Genomic DNA, 23,340 nt, shown 5'->3' on the forward strand with positions numbered 1-23,340 from the left:
ATTTTCACTCATTTAAACTATTTACTACTTTTTTTTAGCTACTTTTCAACTACTTAGCATGTTAGCTAACCCTTCCCCTAACTCTTACCTTAACCCTTTAACCTAACTCCTAAACTTAACCCTATCCTTAGCACCTAACCTTAATAGATAACGTTAGCCACTTAGCTAACATTAGCCTCAACAAATTGGAAATCATAACATATCATACATTTTCATAACATATTGTACGAATTGCGATTCGTAACATAGCATACGAATTGCAATTCGGAACATATCATATATGAATTGTAATTCATAACATATCATATGAAATGGATGACGCACATCACAAATTAATACATACCATACAAACCTAACATATCATACTAATTGGAGTATCCCGGAATTACATTTACCATGTTAAGTCTACCCATGAGTCCAGGTTGGTTTAGGCTACTCTTTATCATATTGTATAGCTATTTATTATATGGCTAGCCTAATTGACAGCTGTATGGCACTGCATATAGATTAGAGGACAACACCATTTCTGCGTATATTCTAGGTCTAGGCTGTGGCATTTCCCATGTTTTTCATTTAGCGGTCAGCTGAAAACCAGTGGTGCTGTAATACCACCTTTATTCAAGCCTCGCGTCACGTAGTTCTCCGGTGCGCGTTCCCCACTTTTGGTATGACCCCCTGACTGTGCCAGCAACACGTAACAGCTCTACCACTGAGGAAGCTGCAGTGGGCCTGCCCCCTTTAGCAATCGGATGTTTACTTGCTTTGTCAGCTGTGTCCTCGCAGCCTAGCCTACTATAGTCTACCTCCGAATTGATCAGAACCTCGGACTTGAACCCCAGAACAGCAATACATCAGACCGCCAAGGTTCCTTGTCACTCATTTCCCCTTCTCTGCTACTATAAAACAAGGGCGCATTACGTTCACTTTTGTTTTTTTGCTAACCAGTAAAGATGACATTAAAATCGAATAAAAACGAACCCGCTGTCATACTTGAGCGGGTGAACAGTGCTCGAACAGCCCTCTCCGACCTGTACCTGGAGCAGCTGCTTCAAAACAAACCAAAGCCAGAAAAGGTAAGCGGTTTACAATACATTCATACGATTGCCATAACATTACAATAATAGAAAATATGTCTTAAATCAGATAAACAGTAGGCCTATATGTATGTCTGGTAGGCTATAGCCTACGTACGTTCCTTGGTGATGTGGTAAAAGCTATACAGATGTGTCTGTTAACTTCATTGCAGGAGTTCAAGACGCAGGGGATATTAATGCGCTGGTCAGCGCTGGTAAAATCCGGTTTAAGACGATCCTCTTGGTGTTCATGTGCTTTTTGTGTTTTTCATACATAGCCTACATTATTAAACATATTATTATTCATATATTTATATATTATTCATATATACATGATTAAATATAGGTTTTTCCTATTTGTAAATAGTTTAACATGATGACCACACAGCCTATTATGTCATATAGGCTATCATGTTCAGAGCTTCACTCCAAGACGTTACTGCATGAGGAGAGTTCAGTGCTTGTCAAATCCTATCTTAGTTTGTTCCAGACAGGTAATAAGCCAGATTCAGTTCTGCAATTTCTCTTACAAGGAACAGAAAACACACACCAGGCACAAGGGCTGCGTTTAGACAGGCAGCCAAATTCTGATATTTTTTTTCTCACTAATTGGTCATTTGACCAATCAGATAAGCTCTGAAAAGATGTGCTGTGAATGGTCAAAATACCAATGAGTGGAAAAAAATATCAGAATTTGGGATACCTGCTAAATATGTGTATGTGACCAACAACATTTGCTTTGATTAGTTTAAACACAGCTGAGCAGAAATCAGGTGAACCATTTCACAGCAATAGGGGGAAGTAGGCCAAGATGTGATGTCTACATAATGGATGAATGTATTTTTCAGAAGAGGGGACTGACGATGGTACTAATTGCCAGCATAGGTCTACTATGCCTACTGTAGTTTTTAACACTACTTTTACCTCATGACATTTGTTTAGACATGTCCATATGGTGATCATGTACAGCATTTGAATTCTACAATGTGTTATGCTCCAGTTGTAATCTTCAACTGTGTCGTTTCTAGGCATAAGTGACATAAGCGGCCGCTTAGAGCCCCACAGACACTAGCGGGCTCCAGGAAGTCTCAACTTGCTGTTAGGATAGTAGAATACACAACTGGCACATTTCCATTGAGGATGTACCCGTGTTTTCCCCGTGTCTCACTTGGCCAGGGCTCTGGCAGATCTGCTCTGACTTGGAGCCAAGGCAATGCCGTGGGTACTTTTCAGCGGGCATTTACATAACAATGGATAACTGTCAACTTTAAAGTAACTGTCCAGTATTTCCAGATTTCTTTGAAATATGACCTATAATTAATTACAGTAAGAGTGAAATAGTTTTCCTTCCAAAAAAATAGTAATAATAATAATAGTAATTAAATATGTAGGATCTGCCCCTTTTTAAAATTTTCGCCTAAAATGACATACCCAAATCTAACTGCCTGTAGCTCAGGCCCTGAAGAAAGGTACCATTTGAAAGAAAACACTCTGAAGTTTGTGGAAATGTGAAAGGAATGTAGGAGAATATAACACAATAGATCTGGTAAAATACAAAGAAAAAACGTGTATTTTCTTTGTACCATTAGCTTTGAAATGCAGGAGAAAGGCCATAATGTATTATTCCAGCCCAGGTGCAATTTCGATTTTGGCCACTAGATGGCAGCAGTGTATGTGCAACGGTTTAGACTGATCAAATGAACCATTGCATTTCTGTTAAAAATGTTCTATCAAGACCGCCCGAATGTGCCTAATTTGTTTATTAATAACTTTTCATGTTCAAAATGGTGCACTCTCCTCAAACTATAGAATGGTATTCTTTCACAGTAATAGCTACTGTAAATTGCACAGTGCAGTTAGATTAACCAGAATTTAAGCTTTCTGACAATATCAGCTATGTCTATGTCCTGGGAAATGTTATTTTTACTTACAACCTCATGCTAATCGCATTAGCCTATGTTAGCTCAACCGTCCCGTGGAAGGGACACCGATCCCGAAGAAGTTTTAAAAAGCAGCTTTTCTATGTTGGAATGATGTGGGTGTACCCCAACAACAGAATGGTGGGGGCATATACCGTTCATTAAAAATATTAATGTGAGTAGACCACTGATTGGCCAGCTCATCTTCCTTAGAAGGATGACATCATCGTCTATGAGGAAATAGCAAGTATTTTTTGTTTGAGAAGTTTGAGGTGGGGGTTTTTCAGTGTTTTTTTCTCCAATTTATGCTTTGGCCACAAATACGAATATAGGATGAGTGAACAACATTATTTGGGTATGAGTTAACAGAATATGAACGTTTTCACTGAACAGTTACTGTAACACCTTTTCACAAAGCGACAGTCTTGAATGATGCAGAGGTTGTTGATTCTGCTCACCACAAGCCTTAAAGTGGAACTGACAGTATTTTAACTACTTTTCAAATATGAAACAAACACACAATCATAATTTCAGTCAAAAATATTCAATTCCCAGTTTATGCTACAAAATCAACTTTATAAGAGGTTTTAAAAATAGGTTGTGTTTGACAAAAGAAAATCAATGACATACAGTAAGGCATTGTAGGCTAGCGCACCTGTCATACACAAGGCTTCACACATTTCTATCTGGCCCGTGCTAGGATTTGGGTTGTCAATTAATTTCATCCCGCTATCATACCGCCCGCGATGTGCTGCACAACAAGTCACAAGCGAGTATAAATGAATCAACAGAGTCATCTACTTTATGAAATTACAGCCTGATGCGCTCGCGTCAGTGAATTTAAAAAACACATGTTTTAAGTTGAAATGTTATGACAACCTATAGCTACATTTTTGTTATTTGGAGTTATTAAATACTTTTCTGATTAGGGTCACAGTATATTATGCACATCTGCATGCATAGCAGCAAAGGCTGGACCAATATAATTTATCTCTTCTATTGTTTAAATATGTTAAAATGCTATATACAGCATCCTATTTACAGGAGTGGACATTATAAGGGCCATATTTTAATAAAACCATGGGCAGATTGGTTCGCAGTTGCACATTTTTTGTTAAAACAAGTAGTCTATGTGTAGCTAGCTAACATATTGTTTTTTTTTCAGTGGCTACAGCTAGAGATGCAAGTGTCATTTGGTTAGCTAGCAAGAAATGTCAATCACTTTGCCAGCTAGCTATGCTGAACTTGAAGAACTGTTATCCACAGTTAGCATATCTCTTAGTTGTCAATCAAATGTATTTGGCATGTGTGGGCAGGCAGGCAAGTTCCCATTGAGTTGTCAAAACGTGGGTTGGGACCAGCATGCATTGGCAGGCAAGATGCTGGTGATGGGTTGTTTGCGAACGAGTTGGCTCTAAGAGCCGGCTCTTGTAGGTGAACGTTGGGAGCCGGCTTGCATGTCAGAAGAGTCTAATCTATTTATAAAAAGAAATAAAAAATAAGATATGAATAATCAAAAGATTTAAATGAATAGAAAGAACTAATTCAAAGAACGAAAAAATAAATAAAATAATATAGGCCTAAATGCTCAAGCGCACACACATTCCTTCTGACTGTCTGCTCAGACTAACAGCCTCACCTGTTGTTCCTGTCAATCAGACACTCAGTGTCCACCAATGAACCAAAGATGCGTGAGGGAGGGCCGAGCCAACTCACTCACAGTCACACACTTAGCAGTGTGTGAGAGAGGAAGGACAGCTGTGAAAACAACAGCTGGAAAATTAGTCAAAAGCACAGTAGCATTTGGATGCATTTTAATGTAGACAATGTTAGAGCACAGTGTAGCACAGTGTAGAATTTGCCAAAACAAAATCTCATATAAAACCTACACCGGGAATATGCGAACTGTGCACCCAACTGTGAAGCTAGCTGTAGCGGAGCTTCGAAAAACTAGCGGCCCTGCTAGTGATAGTGGTGGAGCCAGCACCTCCACACGTGGAGATGTATCCACTCAGTCAAGTAGGCCCCCTCCGCGACCCACAGCAACACAGTCTTCTATGGACCAGTTTATGCCGAAGTCTATGTCTGTAGCGAAACAAGGCCAAATTGATATTGCATTGGCTAAAATAATTGCCACCGATTTACAGCTGTTTTCGATCGTGGAGGACAGAGGTTTTAGAAATTATAGCAATAGTCTAATCCAATATACACAATTCCAAGCAGGAAAACCCTTTCAAAATCACATATTCCACAACTGTACAAGAGCACACAGGCTTCAGTGTGGGAAAGAGTCCAGAAAGCTACTGCAGTTTGTCTTACCACTGACTGCTGGACATCAAGGGTAACCACTTCTTACATGTCGGTTACATGTCACTTCATTGAAGATTTTCTGATGTCTAGCTGTCTTCTGGACTGCTTTGAGTTCAGCAAAAGACACACCTCAGAGAACTTGGCAGAGGAACTGTTGAGAGTGGCCAGAGAATGGCAAGTAGATGGAAAAGTGGCCTGTTGTGTTAGCGACAATGCAGCTAACATAACCAAAGCCATGAACATTTTAAAATGGACCCATCATCATTGTCTTGCCAGTGGGTCATCACCTTCAGAGCATCTCTTACAATCAACCTGATTGTAAGAGATGCTCTGAAGGTGATGACCCACTGTGGACAAAGTGAAAGCAGCTGTGGAATACTTCCACAGGAGCACAGTAGGTGCTGAAAAACTAAAGTCTACATAACGCCAGATGCCGATGCCTAAGCTGAGGCCTAAACAAGACTGCACTACAAGGTAGAATTCAATATTTTATATGTTGAAGCGGTTTCTTGAGTCAAAGGATGCCATTGTCAATGCACCAGTTGATGCTCTGACCCAAGAGGAATGGGAGGTGGTGGAGTAGCTGTGCAGAGTCCTGGAACCCTTTGAGCAGGTCACTGTGGAGATCAGTGGCGAGAGGTACAGTAAGCAGTTATTACAACATCATTGTTTAATCCAGTATTATATATGTATATGAGCAGTAGATGAGAATGTAGTATCAGTAGACAAAACATGAACCTGAACTAATCAATTACTCTTCTCTCTTTTCAGCTATGTGACAGCCTCAAAAATGATACTCCTGTGTGAGGGTCTGCAGCGAATCACAGCCAGCCGCCAGAGAGAAGCAAATGTAACCACATGACATGTGACAGAGTAGATGGACACCCTATGTTCATCAATGGACAGAAAGTTCCACAGAATGGAATATAATCAGGTGCTATCAGAAACCGCTACACTTCACCCCAGGTTTAATAAGTTAGCCTTCAGTGATGCCAGAGCGATTGATGAGGCTCATCAAAGAATAACCTCAGCAGCAGGGAGGGGCAGCCCCAGCAGTCATCTGGCTCAGGCACCAGGGCAACAGGAAGAAGAGGGATCAGATGCAGCAGAAGCACCAGCTGTAGTGCCACAAACATCTGCTGTTTGAATGCTGTTTGATGAGAGAGCAACCGGGGATGCAGCACGAAGGAATCCCTCAGCAGATGCCATAACGGAGGTCCGATCCTGTTTGGAGGAGCCCCCCCTCCAAAGATCTGCAGATCCTCTGAGCTGGTGGAAGAACAAGGCCTCTGTCTCCCGATGGCTTACTAAAGTCATGACAGGGAGACTCTGCATAGTGGCCACATCCGTTCCCACTGAGAGGGTCTTCTCGAAAACAGGACAAATTATTACTGAGAGAAGAAACCGCATCAGCCCCTCGAAAGTGAGGCAGCTTGTATTTCTGAATGCAAATCTCTCATTAAAGCAAAATATGGTCAGCATTACTGTGTGCTGCTGGTTATAACAGGGCAATAAAGAAGAGAGAGAAAAGAGGGACCAGTTTTATGTTTTAACTGGGATGCTGCAGTTTTGCAAATGGTTATTTATTTTTCTTTGATATGGTGCAATATTCTATTATGCTGTTCAGATTGTATTAGCTTTGAATGGTTAGATTTATATGCACTTTGTTGATATACATTAAAAAGTTAGACTTTAAATGCAAATGTTTAATAGCATTCTTTTTCCTAACAAACAAATGCATTTTTAAATACATTGTGGGTAAGGTAAAGTATGATTTCATTTAATAATTTAATTAGAATTGTTTTAACACCAATCGTAGTCAAACTATTGCAAACTTTTTGACTTGAAAAAATAGAAAAGATATTTTTTTAAATAGCCGTTTGGGATCCAAAAGAGCCGTCTCTTTTTGGTGAGCTGAGCCGAACGAGTTGGCTCACTGAAAAGAGCCAGAATGCCCAATACTACAAGCTGCAGAAGGACGAGCAGGCTACTATTCTCCATCGTTTATCAGTGCAATTTTGACGGTCAACCAGCTGAAAAAGTTTGAGAGACTTTATCTAATGTTCCCTCATTAGATTTTTGCTCATTTTGCTCTGGCTAGCATTAGTTGTTGATCTTGTTGTTGTTGATGTGCATAGGCAACTTAGGGAGAGATAGCCTACCTTTTCATGGTTGTTTGATCACTAGGACTGTGAAGTAACCACATGTAAGAGGACTCCCGTGGTATTTACTGTACATATTTGCAGAAATCGATTCAAATGCGTTCTAATGATCTAAAGTTGCATTGTTGCTACTGCCTGTAAACACACAGTCCAGTTCAAAGTGAATGATACCAGGCCCGTGTGGCAAGTGGCTTATTTACATATAGTCCTGCTACGTTTTCCTCTTGTTATGTCAGTCACCGACAGTCACTCAATTAGCCCATGTCAGCTAACATTTTATAGATTGCTAGGTAAATTAATCTAGCTAGCTATCTAAACCTTGTAGTAATTTTGGCCAAATTACTGACCAGGCACCTTGTGTGCCTAAGGGCTCTGACATCCAGGGGGCCCCTATTGGTTTTTCTCACTCAGATATCATATGAACATGGCATGAGTCATGGAAAAATGTGTAGAATTGCAGGCAATTCGTTTCAAAACAGCAAAATGTTCTCTCCATCGCATGGCAAAATGCATAGAACTGCAGGACATTTCCTTTAAAACTGCTAAATGTTTCTCTCAACCCCATGGGAAAATGAATAAAATCTCATGAAATGTATTTTAAAACTGCTAAATGTTTCTCTCAACCCCATGGGAAAATGAATAGAATCTCATGAAATGTATTTTAAAACTGCTAAATGTTTCTCTCAACCGCATGGGAAAATGAATAGAATCTCATGAAATGTATTTTAAAACTGCTAAATGTTTCTCTCAACCCCATGGGAAAATGAATAGAATCTCATGAAATGTATTTTAAAACTGCTAAATGTTTCTCTCAACCCCATGGGAAAATGAATAGAATCTCATGAAATGTATTTTAAAATTGCTAAGTTTATTATCCTCCGCCAAGAGGGGGGCGACTAAAATGTTTGGACGGTGAGCGTCAAGGGATGCAGGCAGCTGTTCTGGATGTTTTAATATGGATTTTCGTCTGTCTTCTTAATTATTTGCGAAAGACTTCCGAATGTCAAGTAAGGGTCTTACAGTAGTAGTAGGCTCCCATTCCAACCACACATTTCACCATGGACATTTGACCCCACAGGTGAGGTGCTATCATCGTCTTAATGAGGCATAACTATAGTAGACCGTTAATCCCCTCAGTCCCGTTGGTCCCCTAGATCAGGATGGCATTCCCATGTCTTTGTTTGCTTGCCGAGCCAGGTGTACCTATTAGATGCAAGCAGGAGGTTGTCCTTTGTCTGTCTCAAGTGGGGATTTTTTGGTATGTGATGATTGTACAATAGGCCTCGCCAGTTTCAGAGGACTAAGGCTGAGTTGCACAGCAGCGCCTTTACTGCCTGGAGTTTGAGGGGATTTACTTGAGGAATGGGTCACCCATAGAATTATGATTTAGAATACTAGAATGGACATTAACCTTCTTATGATGGTCAAAAAGATCAGCCATGTTGGTCTGGGAGTTGGACAACCATGATTTGCTGGTGCTGTGATAAGATATTGTGCAAAACAATGAATTTGAAGATAATGTGCTCTATAGCCAGACAGTTTTAGAGGAATTATTCAAATGAACTGCCAAAATGCCAACATTCCATTTTTTTAAATGCAGTCAATCCACAGCCCTACACTGGCTGAAATCGGTTGATGACAGGATTTAGACAACTTGTAAATACATCAAGTACTGACATTGTAACACTCACAGCGTTCCAAGAAAACAAACATTTTGACGTTTATAGTCTGTTTGCATATATATATTTTAGAGGCTATTTATACAGATAATTTGTATAAAACCCGTATTAACTTTTTTAACAATTATACAACAATATTTTGGGGTGACAATATTTTCTACTACACAATTTCTGCTCTATCACATGCCTCTAGTAATTGAATAGGATCTCTATGGTGTCACCCCTCTATTGAAGTGGAATGACGGGTTCAAATACTCTGCTTGATCAGAGAAGGAGCCAATGAGTGATAGAGTAAGCCAGGCAATCAAGTTCAAAAGAAGCCATGACACTTCCAACAAGGACTTAGTAGCAACTTTGACGTGGTAAGGGGAAGCCTTGCGTGGAGACTTTTCCCTGACATCAGCAACGGGTGTAATAACCTGGTGCAGCAGTACCTCAGGGAGAAGCTGAAATGTGAAATCATCATCTATTGTGAGATCTGGACTGTCGCCAAGCCAGGATCATATCTGCTTTGAGGAGGCAAACTAATACCTTATCTTAAGAATATCGTAGAGATGAGTGCTGGTGTCTCATTCGTTGTGTGTGTGTGTGTGTGTGTTGCTTGTGTGTGAATAAGGCTTCCCGTATGTGCTAGCTGCCTGGAGTGTGCAGACTACATAAGCTGAGTCATGTTTCACTGGACACTAGCCTAATCTTCCAGGCTAAAGAACTGCAGCTTTCTATAAATAGACACACAGCAATGTCTGCCTAATGCACGATGTCTCCCGTCCTAAACCCTTGTCTCATCGGAGCAGTTAAAACAGGGACAGACAGACACCAGAACATTGCGGATGTGCTTGGGTTATGTTCTGTGCTCTCATCCTCTCATTGAACCAAAAGACATGTCCTCATGAATAATGTTGCTCTGCTTTTTATATTAAGCTTACTTGAAATGATGATACCTGCTTGCGGGTTGTGTAATTACAAAATGATTATGCATTACATTTGTTAACTGTGTATTCTACATAATAAGTACTATGTAACAATGAGTACCAACCACACTACTTCACACTGTACTTGTAGTTGTAATTACAGTATAAATACATACTGTATGTTTTCGCAACACTTATTGTGAAGTGGGGCTCATCCAACATGAGCTCGACTAAACAAAATGCCTACAGCAATATGTGAGTGTAGGCAGAAACTTGTCTCATATTTTCTTCTATATTTTGAATGCCATTTATTGTAGCATTTATGTTTAGATATAGGGAGGGGCTCACAGATATGTGCTGCCTTAGGCTGCGTTTACACAGGCAGCCCAATTCTGATCCTTTGCCCAATTATTGGCCAAAGAGCTGATCTGATTGGTCAAAAGACCAAGTAGTGGCAAAAGATCCGAATTGTGCTGCCTGTGTAAACGCAGCCTTACCGCTGTGGCCCTGCAAGGTCTTGTGGATCAATTGTTTTTAGTCTATTGGTTAGAAATCTACCCTAACCTAGCCCTGGTATGTTTGGGAGGGTTTGATTATAGAGACATTAGATCCAGTTTGTACCTTGAACTATTTGTCTAGCAACCTTGCGTTGTTGCTGTTTCACTGGAACACTCTGTCTTTCACATTGTGTATTCACAGCCATATTCACAGCACCCGGTGTAATTCCTCCTGTTCATTTCTTATCTAAATGAATACAAAAATATCCTACATTCCAACATAACAGATGAATGTTATCGTCACTGGATTAGGTGATGGGAACCACAGATGAATGTTATCGTCACTGGATTAGGTGATGGGAACCACAGATGAATGAAAGAGAACACAACACAGCATCACAACACAGCGCTGTGTTGTGATGCTGATTCAAAACATGGCCCTTAGTCTCTGTTGTTTTTGACACTACTCCCCTGCCCACTTCAATTTTTTTTTCTATGTAATTTAACATTCATTTTTATCAGGGAGTCATAAATAGTCATCAATAACCAAGCTTCCATCACTGGTGGATGACTACAACTCCCAGAGGCCTGCTGTTCACACACTGAGGTCAGGGGTCAACACCAACTAGGAAATCACATGTTCAAAAGACCCAAAGGCACCAAAACCAGATTGTTTTTCTTTGACTCTGAGACCCTCCCCCAGCCCTCCTCGTAATCGGACACCGCTCAGTGCAGTGGGAGTAGGAAGCCACAGAAGAACATAGTGTTTTTCTTCTGGGAGACTGGGAGTGCCAAGGACCTCCACAGTTGAATCCACCCGGGCACTTTGGAGCCTGAAGTGTTTTGTTTTTTTAGATGGTTTATAATTCGGTATTTCTGAGTCCTGTTGACTAGTTCAGCATTATGAGATAAAGAAGATGATTGACAATGCTTACTCTGTTATAGCGACATTAGGAGGGATTGTACCATGAGCGGCTGTAAAATTGTAATAATGCTATAGTTAAACTGTGTTACCTGTTGAGGAGGATTACCCTCTTTGTTTACTGTCAAACTGATAATATCTACAGTGGCTGCTTGCCTAATTTGACACTAACAGCATAACGAGTTTTGTATTTCACATGACATAGTAACAGTAACATATTTAACTAGGTAAGTCAGTTAAGAACAAATTCTTATTTTACAACCACGGCCTACCCCGGGCCAAACCCTCCCCTAACCCGGATGACGCTGGGCCAATTAGCTCTAACTGGGCTGTTGATAACTCACTTGGTAAACTAACTTTCAAACTGTGTTGGGTATTAAAAGGCTGTCATCTCTACCTTTTCTGTCTCACTTTAGACCAGGGGAGTCAAACTTATTTTGCCCCGGGGGCCGCATTCGGTCTTCAACGAGGTCCGGAGGGCCGCACTGAAAATCAGCAAGATATTCATTTTAAAGTATACTGAGTTATATATAACATATACTTTTTTTTACTCAAACCACCTGCGGGTTGTATGTTTGACAGCCAAACTTTAGACCCACACCTTTTTCATTCTTGGCTGTAACTATAGAAATGGGATCTTGTTAAAAACCCTTGGTTCCCCTTTTGGAGAAGTTCCAAAAAAAGCTTCAGGAAAACTAGCGCTCATCAATTGGGGCGGCAGGGTAGCCTAGTGGTTAGAGTGTTGAACTAGTAACCGAAAGGTTCATATCCCTGATCTGATAAGTTACAAATCTGTCGTTCTGCCCCTGAACAGGCAGTTAACTCACTGTTCCTAGGCCGTCATTGAAAATCAGAATTTGTTCTTAACTGACTTGCCTAGTTAAATAAAGGTTAAAAAAATAATAATAATAATTTAAAAAAAATATGAAATCACGGCCCAGTAGGCAGACAGTTCACCAAGGTCGGCTTGTAATAGTGGGAACCAATTATGCCCGAGTCATCATTAAAACAAAAATGGAATGTATTTCAACTTTGTAGTAAGCTTGTTCAAGAAATGCGTGTGCTGTGTGTTCTTCAGCTGACCTCGGCGGTTTTCTGCTATTAAAAATATTCATTATTCAGATGACACCAGTTACCCTTTAGACCAAAGTCTGGCAGTTTCCTTTGAACATGTGACTTCCTTCGCAGTCCAACCAAGGTCAGCACTTTGTAGGGGGATTTATTGAAGACTGGGTGAGCCTGTCTTTTTATGACTTAGTCCTGTGTGCTGAACAATATGATTAATGAACTTCAACCTTTTTGCCTGTATGATGGTGAAACTATTGTCATGTGTCCCTCACCAGTTTCTTTCAAAACAGGCCAGGACAGGTCCGTTCTGGTAAACATGCAGCATACTGCGCTCTATGGCCCTATGGGGATGTTTTCAGTGTTTACCTTGGATCCAGTCTGAAGAGTGTTCCACTACAATGATGTGCTGATGTGTTATGACAGACACTATTTCTACACTCCTGGTACTGGTCTCCTGTAATATCAGTATTATGTTGCAGAGTAAACAACGTGTTTACTCACATTGACCCACAAGACCCCTCTAGGCTTTTACTGGAACACTGCAGACTAGTCCACATGGTGTTGAAGCCTAGTGTGTGTGTGTGTGACCTTGCTGCGTTTCCGGGACTGTATCTTCCGTAGAGAAGAGGAATCTCCCATAGACTCTGCATGATTAGCCCCCCCTCACACACACACACTCCCCATGGCCAGTGGCAGCAGCACCAAACAGGGCACAGAATCTTAACATCTGTCCTCGGTTGCTGTTTTAACGTTCAAGTCTATTCAAAATGTCGGAAAGAATCCACAGCCTACTGGGGTTTGTGTTGAAAGGAAAATGAGCCTGTGTCAGGCTTTGACAGTATCCTTTTTGTCATTCTCAGTCAGGGAAGGTATGGTCAGGATCAGGGTTCAATTTTCCCTACCTCAGCATTTTTCTCAAGGCTACCCACAACCAGTTTGTTTGAGCCTGGGCGTGTGCATAGTGAGATAGTGTACACAGTTCCTCCTTAAATGGGAAGAACAGACAAACATCAAACCGGTTGTTCTTTGGCTAATGGCCAGTCTACAAGTAACAGCGGTAACAAGTTTGACAGTTTGCTTTCCATCTTTGTTCGAAACCCATCTGTCCTCGTGGTTCCTCCGAGGCAGATAACTTTAGGAGTTTTTTTTAGGGGTTGGTGAGCATAGAAATAGGCATAATAGACCTTGTCCTAAAACCTCCACACGATTTTTCAATAATATAATATGCCATTGTTGCACATAGAAGACACACTGTAATGATAACCCACTCGGTTACAAGGGACAAGGAGAAACTAAAACCGATAAGATAAAGGAAAATTGCTTTGTGAAAATATTATGCCATTGGAGTTGTTATTCATTTTTATGGCCTTGTTGTTTTGCCTCAAAGACATCACTGCCATCATCCGTTCTTTAGTCAGTGGATCTGACTACACTAGACAAGACCGGCGTATTGATTCCTATTCGTATACAGAACTATGACAGATTACCCCCTTCTTAGAGGCCTAATTATGTTTCGGTGAGCTGATAATTGTGGAAACCAAACAAAGCTGTCAGAGTCATTGCGAATGAACTTGTGTCAGTGTGATGTGGCCAAGCACATTGAACAAATGATCAGCTCATCTAAAAAGAGAAGTTGTTTTTTGTGGTTGACAAAGGCACCATTGGATTTCTCTAATACTAATATTATTACGATAGAGCTTAAGATCGTCAACATTGAAGGGACACTTGCAGTTATCTGTTAAAAGATACTCAAACGTATCTATGTTAGATAGCGTCTCTCAAGCCACAGAGCTTTGCATTAAACAAACTCACACCACTGGAGCTGGCAACGTGCTCCATCAGGGAGCGGAGGAGGCTTCATTCCATTACTGCACCTTACAGGTGGTAAGTAACCTTTGTCACCCAGGGGTCCATGTACAGAACAGTTAGGGGCTAGATTAGTCTGATGGCTGTCCACCTGAGTGGTTTTACTCATCCCTAACAGGGCTAGTAATGTGATAATGCCCATGGGGCTTGGGGGTGAGAGCAGTAAATGTGAATTAGGCAGTGGGATAAAAGCTTGTGCCGCACTGTGTGTAATGGAGGGACATCCGCACAACAGAGCAGGCCAAATCCCACGGGAGGTCCCATCTGGACCGGTCTTCTTCTATTATCCTCTCCATGTGTGGAGTGGAAAGGAAAGGCTCCAATCTGCTTTAAATCATTTCATGGCCTACTTTTGGATCCCTGTTTTGAATTAGCTGCTGTGGTATTTCAAGGTCATAGAAAGGTCATTCACATAGAGCACTTTGGTGTACTTAAGCGTTTGGCATTTGTATTCAATCAAACCTGGTTTGCACATCGCTGAAATGGAATGGGTGGAGTGGAGGTGAGGGATCATCAGCAAAGGCCACATTCCTTTGAGTTACATTACACACAGCTCAGTGTTCTTGCAGCCAGACAGTGGTCAAGTGGCCAGGGTTGCTATGTGTCGCTGTAATGGATGTCATAATCTTTACGAGGGATTTGTTTGTTCATATCAATACTTTTCTTCGAAACAGGATCTCACTCAGGCGTAGCCATGGCAATCTTTTAGCAGGTGAACCAGAGCAGCGGATATGGGTTGTCCCTGCCTAATGAGCTGGTGAAAATGCGGAGTTAATTTTCAACCCTGAACAGATGCTGAAACTGCGAATTAAACATGGCTCTTGGGACACAGCCGAAAAAAAGCTTTTAATAATGCCACTAGAAATGCCAATGTTCAAATAATCTGACATCAGATGATCAGAATCATGAACTCGTTGTATTTACAATGTATTTATGTATTCCTAGTAAACAAACAGATGTATTGCTGCAACTGGCAATGCTTTTGAGTTGTTTGGGTGTTTTGCATGAGATGGTCGAAAGGCTTTTCCATGATTGCATTGTTCCACAATTTCTAAAACAAATGGGGACAACCATTGACATCTAGTAACCCTGCAATCGTGGCTGTTTTGGACAGATTATGACATTTTGTCAAGATGATAATCCAAAATTCCATGTCTTATAGGAGCACACTGCAGTTGTGTTCACAGTGAGTTTTTCACCCCAGTATCCTATTGTCAATGAATCCATCTCCTGTGCCTGTTGATGTGGAGTCTTGATATGTTTTCCCATAGGGGGTTATGCCAGCCTATGAGACAAAAGGAGCAGAAGTATACACCAATGGCAGTGCTGGTCACATGAACGGAACTGAGCCAACCAGGATGCGTGAGGTGGCGTTTGAAAAAAATCCCTCAGAGCCCATGGTAAAATCATTCAGATGCCAATTCCTCTCTTTTTATGTCTCGCTAACTCCCTTTCTGTCTTTCTCTCCTCTTTCGCTTCCCCATCTCTCCTCTATCTCTGTGACTCACTCTGTCATTTTGAAGATGGGTTGATGTGTGCTGTTTTCATGTTTTTTTTTGCCTTTAGGGGGTGACTCTGAAATTTAATGGAAAACAGAAGTGCACTGTGGCCAGAATATTACATGGGGGAATGATACATAGACAAGGTACAGAACTCAACCACATCGGCGAACATACTGAAGTGATTTGAATGAATTTGTATTAGAACAGCCACATTATCCCCATACTTGTATGGAAAATAGACAGTGGTTACTTGCCTGATAACTCTCTCTGGCCATACTGGTTATTCTGTACCGGTGCTGATTATTTCCTGTCCTTCTCCAGGTTCCCTACATGAAGGGGATGAAATAGCAGAGATCAATGGAACGAGTGTGGCCAACCAATCTGTCGACCAGCTACAAAAGATCTTGGCGAGTCCCTACGGTCTCTATTTTAACAAAGAAAAATATGCTGAAGCACATTCTGCCCCTGAGAGAATGGGTGACATGTTGCAATCTCACAATCCTAGTTTTGATAGTGTGGAGTGTAAGTAAAATGGTTGCCATCCTCCCATTACAGAAAGATACCAACGGAGTAGTCACAATGAAAATCATCCCCAACCAGCCAAGGTGCTCTCTTGTGTGTGAGGTAAGCCAATAAATGACCCAATGAATGTGCACCCTTCCCTTTCCCCTGAATGGACTTGGCTATAATCACTATCTGGACTGAATTATTTTTTATTTTTTTCACCCTTAAGTCAAATTTCAATTGCATGCATAATCAAAGAAATGGTTACTATTCAAGCAGCGTTATTATGCTCATTGTTAGACTAGTTCTGCCATGATATCCCAAATTATTTCATCAGAGAAATACTGCAGGTACAGTTGAAGTCGGAAGTTTACATACACTTAGGTTGGAGTCAATAAAACTCATTTTTCAACCACTCCACAAATTTCTTGTTAACAAACTATAGTTTTGGCAAGTCGGTTAGGACATCTACTTTGTGCATGACACAAGTCATTTTTCCAACAATTGTTTACAGACAGATTATTTCACTTATAATTCACTGTATCACAATTCTAGTGGGTCAGAGGATTACATACACTAAGTTGACTGCGCCTTTAAACAGCTTGTAAAATTCCAGAAAATGATGTCATGGCTTTAGAAGCTTCTGATAGGCTAATTGACATATTTTGAGTCAATTGGATGTGTGTCTGTGGATGTATTTCAAGGCCTACCTTCAAACTCAGTGCCTCTTTGCTTGACATCATGGTAAAATCAAAAGAAATCAGCCAAGACCTCAGAAATATAATTGTAGACCTCCACAAGTCTGGTTATCCTTGGGAGCAATTGCCAAACGCCTGAAGGTACCACGTTCATCTCTACAAACAATAGTACGCAAGTATAAACACCATGGAACCACGCAGCCGTCATACTGCTCAGGAAGGAGACGCGTTCTGTCTTCTAGATATGAATGTACATTGGTGCGAAAAGTGCAAATCAATCCCAGAACAACAGCAAAGGACCTTGTGAAGATACTGGAGGAAACAGGTACAAAAGTATCTATATCCACAGTAAAACGAGTCCTATATCGAAATAACCTGAAAGGCCACTCAGCAAGGAAGAAGCCACTGCTCCAAACCTGCCATAAAAAAAGCCAGACTACGGTTTGGGGACAAAGAGCGTACTTTTTGGAGAAATGTCCTCTGGTCTGATGAAACAAAAATAGAACTGTTTGGCCATAATGACCATTGTTGTGTTTGGAGGAAAAAGAGGGATGCTTGCAAGCTGAAGAACACCATCCCAACCATGAAGCACGGGGGTGGTAGCATCATATTGTGGGGGTTCTTTGCTGCAGGAGGGTCTGGTGCACTTCACAAAATAGATGGCATCATGAGGCAGGAAAATTATGTGGATAAATTGAAACAACATTTCAGGACATCAGTCAGGAAGTTAAAGCTTGGTCGCAAATGGGTCTTCCAAATGGATAATGACCCCAAGCATATACTTCCAAAGTTGTGGCAAAATGGCTTAATGACAACAAAGTCAAGGTATTGGAGTGGCCATCACAAAGCCCTGACATCAATCCTATAGAAAATTTGTGAGCAGAACTGAAAAAGCGTGTGCGAGCAAGGAGGCCTACCAACCTGACTCAGTTACACCAGCTCTGTCAGGAGGAATGGGCCAAAATTCACCCAATTTATTGTGGAAAGCTTGTGGAAGGCTACTCGAAATGTTTGACCCAAGTTAAACAATTTAAAGGCAATGCTACCAAATACTAATTGAGTGTATGTAAACTTCTGACCCACTGGGAATGTAATGAAAGAAATAAAAGCTGAAATAAATCATTCTCTCTACTATTATTCTGACATTTCACATTCTTAAAAATAAAGTGGTGATCCTAACTGACAGAGAATTTTTACTAGGATTAAATGTCAGCAATTATGAAAAACTGAGTTTAAATGTATTTCGCTAAGGTGTATGTAAACTTCCGACTTCAACGGTATATTTTTTATATATGTGTGTATATATATATATATATATAGTACATCCTTTAGTTTGCAAGAGGTTGACAGTCATTACAGAGGGCCTCAGTCACCTATTGGTGCCATTGACTCATAACCTACTCTACTCACGTGCTATAACGTAATCTAAATACTGTTCCTTATTGTCTTTTGACCTTATCAGCAAATTGGTGAATTATTATTCACTACCACCATTGTAATAAGACAAATAAACTGGGTTCCACAGTGTTAATGTTCTTATTCTACGATACCATGCTTGAAACGTGACCGTATCTTAGATAAGGTACCTTCTGTACCTCCAATGATATCTTCTCCCAAATCCTTTTTATTAAATAGAGTTTGTTCTTTGTCAGGCGAATCCTCCCCTTAAGCCAATGAAAGACACAGGTGACTATACAATCATTAGATTCCACTAGTGGCCCGATATACAGATCATCACTCATGTTAGACTAGCGAACTGAACTGAAACACATCGGTAGTGTTCAACTTTTCATTCACTCTGCCATCTGCTGGTCACATTATGCCATCACATCTCCCCCAATTTATGGCGGTGGATAATGATTGTTCTGCCTTACAACCTAAAATGATGAAACATTTCGAGATATGAGTTTCATTTGAAACGTGAACTAATTGAAAAACAGTGTTATACAACATAATGACAAACCCTTCAACCAAAGTCATGTTTGTCAATTCCAGAATAAAAGAAGCATGGCCAGGCATTATGATAACTGCTCGAGTAGTATGGTCAGTGATGGCAGTCTAATGTAAAGCTTTTTGCCCATTGAGAGATACTAATCCAGCAAATCGTTTTCTTTATAATTAGGATAGGCTACTAAGCCTATCCTAAACTATATGGTAATTATATAGAAAATGATTTTGGAGCCCAAATCACTCCTGTGGATAGTACTATGTCCTCTGTGTGTTGCGTCAGAGAGCATAATACCACGGGAAGTGTTTCTGACCCATTAACTGATAGATTACTAACTAACTCTAACATCTAGGATGCTGTTGAGACAGGTAAGTTATCTCCTTATTTTAGAGTAATATACAATTCTACCATATGCTGGAAACTGCAGTGCTATAAATCATTGCAAAGACCATATTAACCGCAATACACATATTCCAAAATGTTTTGCCCAATTCCCAGCAAAGGAGATCATGTCCTCTCAGCCATCTCTGTGTGTGCAGCTGTTCTGTGTTACTCAACAGACGTACATGAGGGCTCAGTTTGACTACGACCCTGCCAAGGATGACCTCATCCCATGCAAAGAAGCAGGGCTGAAGTTCAAAACGGGCAACATCATTCAGATCATCAACAAGCATGATCCAAACTGGTGGCAAGGCAAGGTGGACATCTCTACTGCCGACTTTGCTGGAATCATCCCCTCCCCAGAACTTCAAGAATGGTATGATCCGCAAAGTAGAGTAGTCCATCCACATCTGATTACCAGTCAAAAAAAAAGAAGCTTTTGCCTCAAAGTTGCTCTAAAGTCCTGGGATCTGAAGTACTGGAACCCCTAGGATCAGCTGACTTTAACCTGAACAAAAACATCAGACGCTTAAAAACACACTTTGCTCTAAACCAAAAAAGAAAGATCACTTTGCTCTAAACCAAAAAAGAAAGATCACTTTGCTCCAAATAAAATATAGCGGTAATGTGTTAGAGGTAAAAAAACGTTGTATGGATTGTAGGTGAGAGTAGGTTTTCAGTGTGTGCGTAACCCCAAGTCTCTCCTCTCTGCTCCAGGCGGGTGGCAAGTAAAAGCAAGGCCACAGAGGGCACCCAATCCTGCAGCCCCTTTGGAAAGAAGAAGAAGTGCAAAGACAAGTATCTGGCCAAGCACAGCTCTAGTAACACTTGTTATTTTTTATACCCAATACAGTCTTGAGAACTACCTATACTAACTACATGTATAATGTATTCTACATGGCATGGGATTGGTTTAGATCCCTAAACCACCCATGTATTATTTTCTCCCTTTTGTTAGTCTTTGACCAGTTGGACGTGATTTCTTATGAAGAGGTTGTCCGGCTCCCTGCCTTCAGCAGAAAAACCTTGGTGCTTATTGGTAAGCTCCCAATGTGATCGTCATAAGCAAGACCTGCCTGCCATAAAACGAATTGAAATCACAATAAAAGTGAGTATATTAACCTCCCTTGGCCTTCTGTAATCTCTCTTTTGCAGGTGCACCAGGTGTAGGAAGGAGCCACATCAAAAGCTCGTTGCTGACCAAATACCCAGAGAAGTTTGCCTACCCTGCACCACGTGAGTATGACCTTTACTTCTAATGCTCTTCTGTCTGGTTTTGCCAAATCCACCAACCTACATTAACTGGGGCTCGATCCAAACAACAGACACCACCAGACCCCCACGTAAGGACGAGGAGAACGGGCAGGAGTACTACTTCATCTCCAATGACGCCATGACCAAGTGCATCACTGGGAATGAGCTGCTGGAGTATGGCAGCTTCCAGGGGTTCATGTTTGGAACCAAAATGGAGACTATCCAGAAGATCCATGAGCAAGGAAAAATTGCCCTGCTCGATGTGGAGCCACAGGTAAAGCATAGAACTTAATATACACTACACATGACCAAAAGTATGTGGACCCCGCTCATTGAATATCTCATTCCGGAATCATGGGCATTAATATGGAGTTGGTCCCCTCTTGGCTGCTAGAACAGCCTCCACTCTTCTGGGAAAGCATTCCACTAGATGTTGGAACATTGCTGTGGGGACTTGCTTCCATTCAGCCACAAAAGCATTAGTGAGGTCGGGCACTGATGTTGGGCGATTAGGCCTGGCTCGCAGTCGGCATTCCAATTCATCCCAAAGGTGTTTGATGGGGTTGAGGTCAGGGCTCTGTGCAGGCCAGTCAAGTTCTTCCACACCGATCTCAACAAACCATTTCTGTATGGACCCCGCTTTGTGCTCGGGGGCATTGTCATGCTCAAACAGGAAAGGGCCTTCCCCAAACTGATGCCACAAAGTTGGAAGCACAGAATGGTCTAGAATGTCATTGTATGCTGTAGCATTTAGATTTCCCTTCACTGGAACTAAGGGGCCCAGCCCAAACCATGAAAAACAGCCCCAGACCATTATTCCTCCTTTACCAAACTTTACAGTTGACACTATGCATTGGGGTAGGTAGTGTTCTCCTGGCATCCACCAAACCCAGATTAGTCCGTCGGACTGCCAGATGGTGAAGTGTGATTCATCACTCCAGAGAACACGTTTCCACTGCTTCAGAGTCCAATGGCGGCAAGTTTTTCACCACTCCAGCCGACTCTTGGATTTGCGCATGATGATTTGCGCTGATCGGCCATAGAAACCCATTTCATGAATCTCCCGATGAACAGTTCTTGTGCTGACGTTTCTTCCAGAGGAAATGTGCAACTCGGGTATTGAGTGTTTCTACCCGAAAACAAACTTTTACGCGCTTCAGCACTCGGTGGTCCTGTTCTGTGAGCTTGTGTGGCCTACCACTTCGCGGCTGAGCCATTGTTGCTCCTAGACATTTCCATTTCACAATAACAGCACTTACAATTGACCGGTGTAGCAGGGCAGAAATTTGATAAACTGACTTGTTGGCATCCTATCTGACAGTGCCATGTTGAACGTCACTGAGCTGTTCAGGAAGGCCATTCTACTGCAAATGTTTGTCTATTTTATATACCTGTCAGCAAAGGGTGTGGCTGAAATAGTTGAATCCACTAATTTGAAGGGGTGTCCACATACATTTGTATGTATAGTGTATTAAAACAAAACTGTTGGTTAGCATTGCAATTCATTTGTGTCAGATGAATAACATGGTGCTTATTTTTCCTTGTGATCAAGACACTGAAACTTTTGCGGACGGCAGACTTTGCGCCTCTAGTGGTGTTCATTGCACCTACCAACTCAGCTACCCAGGTACACTACTGCTCATTCGTAACATCCAGGAATTTTGGCTATTTGTTGAGGACCTTTCAAAATGCACCATTTATACCATATCAACCTTTCAAATAAGTAATGAAGTCCTGAAACTCTCAGGAGTCTGAAACATCTCTGTCCCTTGTCTTGTAGTCGGAAGCTGTGCAGTCGATCCAGAAGGAGTCGGATGCCATCCACTCCACCTACAGACACTTCTTTGATGTGCTGCTGGTTAACAACGATGTTGATGAGAGTGTGAAAGGAGTGGAGGCGGCCATAGAGCAAGCCACTTCCACCCCACAATGGGTGCCAGTTTCCTGGGTCTACTGACCCATGTACCCCCGAAGAACAGTCTAACAAAACTGTTTTAATATCACAAGACCTGGCCACGCATTACTGATACACCACCAGGTTTGGGTAGCAGCTAATCGCTATGGTTACTGTCAATAAATTTTGCACAAGTGCATAAAAAAAGCAATACAGAAGATACCATTTTATTTCAGAAAGTAGAATGAAACTCACAAAGGGATATTTTACATCTTTGTAAGAGCTTAGTGCTTCTGGCTTTTCAGGTGCTGAATGATGGGTGCCATATGACTGCAGCTGATTATTAGCATGTGAATGCATAGAGGACCACTACTGTGAACGTAACACTTTACCTGACAGGGTTTCATCATCAGTATCCTTATCTCGGGTTGAATTGTAAACAGGGTGTCATGAAATGTTACATAACTATATTGTCCATATGGTCATGTATTAAAATACAGGGAAAACGTGTGTTCTACATTAAAATATCAAGGTTCCTCGTGAATTATTTTGTTGACCTCATTAAATGGTCTCAGCTCAGAAAGGTGTAAGGCACTTTCAAACTGAATTCAATTTCCCTCCTACACCATATTACTGGTCATGTTTCACCATCAGTTGGTGTGAATAGTACTTCTGAATACGAAACTCAATTATTCTACCTCTCCCCCTGCAAGTCATTATACTGCAGAAAATAGCCTCAGATCCTAGACACT

General features: G+C 41.2%; 1 protein-coding gene across 2 annotated transcripts; it reads left to right on the forward strand.

The window, feature by feature from the left end:
* Positions 1-717: 717 nt before the first annotated feature.
* On the forward strand, positions 718-23,132 carry LOC112228787 (55 kDa erythrocyte membrane protein). Of its 2 annotated transcripts, none has more exons than XM_042309806.1 (12): positions 718-1,073; positions 15,679-15,807; positions 15,974-16,052; positions 16,231-16,316; positions 16,465-16,533; positions 19,599-19,816; positions 20,158-20,261; positions 20,399-20,479; positions 20,596-20,676; positions 20,766-20,968; positions 22,247-22,321; positions 22,475-23,132. In XM_042309806.1, exons 1-12 carry the CDS (start codon positions 951-953, stop codon positions 22,649-22,651), a joined length of 1,425 nt encoding a protein of 474 aa, XP_042165740.1. In that variant the 5' UTR covers positions 718-950; the 3' UTR covers positions 22,652-23,132. The 2 variants fall into 2 exon arrangements, with proteins under 2 accessions (XP_042165740.1, XP_024250198.1); XM_024394430.2 differs by having other exon boundaries at positions 720-1,073; positions 19,620-19,816.
* Positions 23,133-23,340: the final 208 nt, after the last annotated feature.

Source organism: Oncorhynchus tshawytscha, linkage group LG30 (assembly GCF_018296145.1).
Source record: "Oncorhynchus tshawytscha isolate Ot180627B linkage group LG30, Otsh_v2.0, whole genome shotgun sequence".
Lineage (NCBI taxonomy): Eukaryota > Metazoa > Chordata > Actinopteri > Salmoniformes > Salmonidae > Oncorhynchus > Oncorhynchus tshawytscha.